This window comes from Botryllus schlosseri, chromosome 14 (assembly GCF_051294905.1).
Source record: "Botryllus schlosseri isolate E-star chromosome 14, Bs_hap1, whole genome shotgun sequence".
Lineage (NCBI taxonomy): Eukaryota > Metazoa > Chordata > Ascidiacea > Stolidobranchia > Styelidae > Botryllus > Botryllus schlosseri.
In genome coordinates this window covers 20,082,583-20,089,953 of record NC_137249.1, presented here as the reverse complement: position 1 = coordinate 20,089,953, position 7,371 = coordinate 20,082,583, and the positions used below count along the sequence as shown (strand labels likewise).

Below are 7,371 nucleotides of genomic sequence, written 5' to 3'. Positions count from 1 at the left end.
TTTTGATGTACTTCCACTATCATGGGAAAATCTCAAGATATTAACGGCAGATTGATCGCATTAGTCATATCATCGCTCAGGTGCAACCAGGCGATGCACAGTGCAGATACATAAGCGGCGGAAAAATGTAGGCAGAGAGTATATCATATTCGACCCCATCGAAGACGGTTGTTACCGGCCAATGCCATATTGCAACGGGAGTTCGTCGTAATCCGACGCGTGACGAAAACCCTTTTGAGTTGGATTAATGAAGGCAATCTCGACCGTGCATAATTGCCGGCTTGGGATATTACGCCCAGATCTATTCGGTTATTGGAGCGAACTGCATCGATGTGAAAGTGAATTATAGATATGTAACGAGTAGAGAAACCGCCGAGACGGATTAGCAGAAACATCGCGCTGAAAAGAAAATCAAGGACTTATTTATTACACATGTAACGTTATTGCGAGATAGTCAGTGATCGGCCGTGTAGTGAGGACTTTGAAAATATTTCATCGACAGCTATATATTATATACGCGCGAATTCGTGGCGTGGCGTCGGCATCGCTACTGATCGCGGCATCGGCGTACTGTTGTTGCGATAATACAGTCTTATCGGAATATCAGACTTGTTTGAATACAAGAAACAAACTTCATAGGTCGGAATGGTACTTTATATCATATTCATTTTTTTCTCCAGAAAAGCACATTATTTATAACGATTAACGTCCACCGTAGCAGTTGCATTTTATTTGCGACGCGGGAGGATAGAGACACTTTTACCGACGGAGTTGACTTGGGAATTACTGCAATGCCGTATTTACCTACAGTTGGCGATATCAGTTCCGACAACAGCGGTTCCACCACGGGAGCTCTAGCTGCGCTCATGACTATTGCCATAAAGCAAGCTAACAGACTACGGGGCTCTCAGGCTGAGACCACGGGGCGAACAAGTCCTGCATTTTTGGATGGGAGACGGATTCCTATATCGGAAATCGACAATTTATCTACGCCCCGTAGGAAGAAGAGATCTACGGGAAGGCTGAAAAATTCGGCCGGCGTCCTTATCGAGAAGAACGCCTTGTCTGACGAATCCGTGCCTCAGCCCATCACTGACTCAATCCCCGTTGTTCACGACCGCCTGCCAGACCCTAAAATGTGGGAGAAGTTAAAACTCGGCCAGGACGTCGATATTCAGGAAATAATCGATATCTCGCGAAGTCCAAACCAAACACCAGTCGACAAAAGTCTAACAACTACGAAGAAAGATGTGTTACAACACCAAGTAGTTCACAATCTTTCTAAGAGAAATATCCCACCTCACCTGGAAGGAATTACGAGGAGAAAGCAGCTTTACTGTCGAAACGGATTTCATTTGGAAATATTAAAAAACGGCAAAGTGCAAGGAACTTTGAAAGATCACAGCCGTTACGGTAAGATATAAAGTTTCGCATGTATTGATTCGTTTCGGTTTGACAATGCCATCGTGTAGTGTTTTTCTAATGCGAGTAATAATCTCAAGATTTTGTCAAATGCGATGAAGATTGCCTGATATAGCCGAGTCTTAGCGTTATGTTACAGTCCTTTCCAATACGACAGCATTCTACCAATGGGTATTTGAAGATGTATCTCAGATATCGCACACCAAATGCTTCGAGGATTGTTCAAATTATCTGACACCCGAGTCCGCCGTTCTCAGAGAGCGGATATAGTATTTCTTGTTAGCTGACATTCGACTCAATTCCGCGGATAGTATTTTGCGAGTGATTCGAACTAAACTTTTATTCCTCTTTCAGCTATTTTGGAATTCGTGGCGATAAGAGCCGGACTTGTAACGATCAGAGGAGTCGAGACGGGTCGATACCTCGCTATGGACAGAAGGGGTCAGCTATATGGATCTGTAAGTACTTTCAAATCGTGATAACACCCTATACGCATTCTAACAGGCTGTTCTTATTATTCAGGACGTTTTAACAAAGCAATGTTTCTTCCACGAGAACTTTGAAGAACACAGATATAATACTTATTCAACGGTTCGACACCGGGGACACTCCAAAACGAAGGATTGTTATGTTGCCATTACCCAGCACGGGCAGGCACGTTCGGGTTGCAGATCGAAGAGGCATCAAAAAGTCACTCATTTTCTCCCACGCCCAGTGGAATGGACTAAAGTCAAATGGCAGTACCAAGGGGAATACTCATAGCCTTGAAGGATATACAATGGTAGCGGCCATGACCAAGTAACTGGCTCCAAAAACAAGCCCTAGGAAGATACCAAGGAGTCGTCAGTATTTATTAAGGATATGTACAATTTGTATCGAATGCCTATTTTCTTCACGTCGTCCACAGGGTAATCTAATAGCTGCAATGTTTTGAAAATGTTGACTATAGAAAAAAGTGGTTCGTGTATCGACAAACTTCTTCTGAAGAGCAACATATATGCACCTATTTATTCTTAGTTTGTATTTTGTTCTAGGAACGAGTGCCTCCATTGGGTACATTATCGAGTTGACGGTAACCCTCTCGTTATCATATTCATTTGCACGTAGCATCCGATACTAATTAATTTCTAAATATTGCCTTGCCTTGTTAAGTTCTCCATGCGAACCGCATTATATCCAATGAACCCATCTGCGTTCTTGAACGTTTTATTTTCATTTCTTAACTATTGCGTTGATATTTATTTCACAAATGCAACTCTTATGCGGTTTTGCGCACGCTGCTTTTATATCCTATTATTACTCATGTTACTGTTTCTCAATGTCATATTGTCTTGTTGATATCTCGTCCAATATCCCTTGTTTGCAATACAAACACACGACAGCTGACGACAAGTGTGTTACGGCATTGGTATATAGCGCCCCCTTGTGGTTTTAGATACACGACAAAGAATAAGATAAAAGAAGTCTAGACAGAAGTTATCACCTCGCGCAACATTATGATCGCAAAGGGATGATCATTTGATAACGAGCATAAATTCTATTTGGGTGTCTCGCAGTCGAGATTGCAGTTAGCTTCATCGCAGTTTTCCCATGATCTGCAAGATCGCCACATTGTGATAAAATGCAGGTGTCACGATGATATAATGTGCGAAACGTTGGCACATTTGATAGACATGCACAATATTGCACATGTACAACACATGAATCGATAGATATGCATCCGAATTGATAGCTTCTGACGGACTAAGGTTAATGAAATCACAAAGTTGAGAACTCCGGAACTCACAAAATGGTACTGATGTAATATTTAAAAAGTCAATTCAAAATTTTGAAGCTTTCGCTCAGTTGATATAGGCCTGTTCACAGTGTTCAGTCGAGTCTGTGGTATAGTGTCGAGATTTGGAAGGTGCCTGTCAACTGTTTGCGAAAGCTATCTATTCGAGTATTACCGAGATCTTAAAATGGTAGTTAAATGTGTGATCATACTGTCTTACGGGCTTTGTGATCTGTTATGATCCTGAAGTGTGCAGCGATAAACATACGAAGTGCGAAACTTCGCGCGTGTGTTTCTTCACAGTAGAGCGGCTAACCTCGAGAAAATTATAAAATTTCCCGGGAAAGCCAAGTACCCGAGAGGTTAATGACATCAATTTCAAGTACTTTTCTCAACATAACAATTGCATTAGGCTCATCAAAGAAAGGTGACCGACGTAACCTACGGGGAATATCTTGAAAAGATTAACCCTTCATTATTTCACTGGGCAAGCTAAAATAGTCTTCTCCTCGTCAAAAAGGAGACACTTTCTGAGGCAATCGCTAGAGGCCACCACAATAGAAGAGAATTATCAATTCATTTTTGTACGTCACAGTTTTAATTAGTTAGCAAAACAGATGAATATAGGTTACTACGTTTGAGAAAGCGGACAGATAACCAAGCGCCGCTATCATTATGGATGGTGATCGGCCACTAACTGTGAGGAATTATTCTACCGTACCGCGATGGTTTCGTCACCATACCCCTTTCACAGGCATTTGAAATTCTGGTTTATTCTTGGCCGGGAAGTTTCTATTCCTGGTTATATTTAGGCACGCAAAACATCAAACTGAAGTAGTTACAATCACGTGGCAGCCATCAAATAATTTGAATGGGAGGTGGTGACTAGGGCTGTTCAAAAATTACTTTTTTTCCCCGATTCAAGCCGGTCACCTCTTAAATCGTCAGGTTGCAGTAGAAAACCATGCTCACCAAATTTCACTCGATTCCAACCAGTAATGGCCTCCGCAGATCCAATTAAAATTTTTAATTTATTATGGAAAATTAAAAAAAAAAATTTCCAAATTTTTCTGCCAACCTCATGAAATTGTTGAGCTGTCTTCAAAGACGTTGCAAAACAAATTTGAGTCAATTCCGACCAGTAGAAGCGGAGTTATGGGAGTTTTTCGTTGACAAATCGCGGATTATCCACCGATCAAGGATAATCCGGGGAATATCATCGAAAAACTCACATAACTCCGCTTCTAGTGGTCGGAATTGACTCAAATTTGTTTTGCAACGTCTTTGAAGACAGCTCAACAATTTCATGGGGCTGGCAGAAAAATTTGGAAAATTTTTTTTTTAATTTTCCATAATAAATTAAAAATTTTAATTGGATCTGCGGAGGCCATTACTGGTTGGAGTCGAGTGAAATTTGGTGAGCAAGGTTTTCTACTGCAACCTGACGATTTAAGAGGTGACCGGCTTGAATCGGGGAAAAAAAGTTATTTTTGAACAGCCCTGGTCAAGAATATTCAACGCCCGCACCTGTAAGTCGCGTGGACAATGCTTATAAAACGGGTCCTATATACCTCACCAAGAGGAAGAAGTGTAATAATTAGTACGATTCTATTACGTGTGATGGATGAAGGCATATATGTTATCAGATGACTGCTACTGCAAGTCCGAAATTCATAAATTTCATTCCTTGTTGATGACAGGAGTGGGAAACAGTTTAAGTACTGCGCGAGTGCGCGTCGCATGGATTGCATAACAAATTAGGACTTTACCCTACTGACGTGCACGCTTGGTCATTTTTAAGCCTGATTTGACACCTCCAGAATCCCTACCTAAGTGTTGGAGGTTCACCTATACGTTCCTCTTCGCCATCTCATACGCGAGAGCGGTGTCTTAAAAAGCCTAGAAGTGGGCCGTGCCGCAAGTCGGCAGTAACGGAATCAAAAATAATGAATATCGGCCTGGTATAAATGACAATTGTAGTCGATGAATACCACAAACAGCAACAACAATAATCCCTACTACCAGTACAAATTATAAATCGTTGCTTGGTCAAATGGTCATTCGACCCAAGCCAGAATAATTTTCATGTTCCGGCCCAGCCCGATCCCGAAAAGGTGGATTCAACTTTTCCCTATGCTTTGTGAAATTACTTTGGTGTGAATAACTCGAGGCAGTATCTGCTTCCGAAGAGTGTGCAGCACAGGCTTATAACTTATTCTGGAAATAATAAGTAGTTCCTCGATCCCTTATTGAATACCCTACAATCTTTACATTTGTCCAGATGGCAAATTTTATGTATAGATTTAAAATAACCATATAACTAACGACCTTGTGTGTGGCGAGATATCGTAGCGGTATAATCTACAGCTGCAACACCAATGGGTTGCGGGTTCGAGTCAGACCGAGGACGACTCCAGAATTCCTACCTAGGTGTTGCTGGTTTAACTAATACGCCCCTTCTCGCCATCTCATCTTACAAAACCCCAAAAGGTGGCCGTGCTGCAAGTCGGCAGTTACGGAATAAAAATGAAGAATATCGGTCTAGTGTAAATTTCCATAGTAGTCGACAAACACCACGAAAATCACAAACAAACAAACAAACTATCGACATAACAATTTTGCATTATGTTAATATAGTGGTTCTTTACCTGCGCTCCATGGAACACTATGGCTTCCGTGAGCCAGTCTTATGGATTCCGTGGAGGTCAAGACGCATTCTCAATCCATAAATATAATTTTGTATGCTACTCTCGTCTTGGTCATCCTTGGTTGTAGGTAATTAGGCAGATAAGTGGTCGAATTGCGACCGTTGTGATGATAAGTCGTTTGCAACGGCGTACACAGGGGACCTTGGGGTTTGAAATGGAAACCCCTGCCTTTAACATATATAAGCTATAAGTAATTAAACAATTTCTATTACTCTGTTGCATTTCGACCGAACAATTCGACGACACTTTACAAGGTGAAACCTTGTATTTTTGATATGCATCTGAAAGGGAACAGCAGAAGTTACACTGATTGGTAATAGATATTCATTATAATGTTTTCATTTCAAATGTTTACATTTCAGCGATTTTGTTTTTTTAACACTCTCTTGATGTACACTTTGTACAGTTCCTTTTGCGAACCAGTAATGCATAGTTAAGCGTATGTATTAGATGTGTAGCTACAAGTTAGATGTGTATTGGGGTATGTTCTTCTCGGCGAAATTTGGTGTGCCGCGACGGCTTATAGATTAGCGTAGGTGTTCCGCGGGTTAGTAAAGGCTGAGAGTCACCGTGCTCATACCTACAATCACAATGACCCTATAACATAACACATACACATGGTAAATGATTATTATTTTCATGATCGAGAACGCATGTGGCCCGTTTTTAGAAGGAACCGTCATCATTTGTCGCATTTGTCGTAGCGAGATAGCGGTATGGTGGCGGTAGGTCGCGGGTTCAATCCCCGGCCGGGTCAGACCAAAAACTCGACAACCGGTATCCGCGGCTATCCTGCTCGGCGCTCAGCATCCACGGATATCATGGAGGAGAAAAAAAGTGGGCGCAGACTAGATGACCGTACGGTAGCATCGCATCTCCGTGGTCAAAGCATCTCGATGGTGCAGGCGAAAATGAATTTCATCTCTCTCTCTCTCTAGTTTGTTTTCTGGGGAAATTTCCTTTACAGTGGTAACCATCAAGCTTTCTGACCGCCACAGCTGCTCAGTGCTCAGCTATGAGTTATACGATGACTTTTGCCGGTAAACTGACGGCCAAAGGGGATAGGGGTCGACATTTGGGTGGAAGCTCCGAATGCATTGTATCGTGCTAACGTCATTAGAGCTTTAACAGGTGATAAGAGCTGAACTGCCGAGTAAACGAGTGCGCACTGCGCATGTGCTTGGACGAGAATGGCGTGCTCACTGCTCAAGCATATTGCATATGAAGAATGCGGCTACAAATACATAGCACCATTTCCTACTGAATTATGATTCGATGGCGTCACCACGAGGCGCCACCACGTTTGTCTGAGTGTCTGCTGCTGTTGGAGTTATTATTGTTATTAATTCACGACATTTCAGTGACGCTTATCGCCAGTTTTGGCCTTGTGCATCACGACATTGATATTGTATAGATCAGGTCAATAACTTTGTATCTTTCGTATCTTCCTCATTCGCTTCAATCTTT

At 42.0% G+C, this 7,371-nt stretch overlaps 1 protein-coding gene across 1 annotated transcript; it reads left to right on the top strand.

Annotated features, from left to right (window-relative positions):
* LOC145456326 (uncharacterized) lies at nucleotides 1-2,808 on the top strand. The gene is made up of 3 exons (XM_080334403.1): nucleotides 1-1,413; nucleotides 1,777-1,880; nucleotides 1,945-2,808. Exons 1-3 carry the CDS (start codon nucleotides 792-794, stop codon nucleotides 2,182-2,184), a joined length of 966 nt encoding a protein of 321 aa, XP_080190529.1. The 5' UTR covers nucleotides 1-791; the 3' UTR covers nucleotides 2,185-2,808.
* Nucleotides 2,809-7,371: the final 4,563 nt, after the last annotated feature.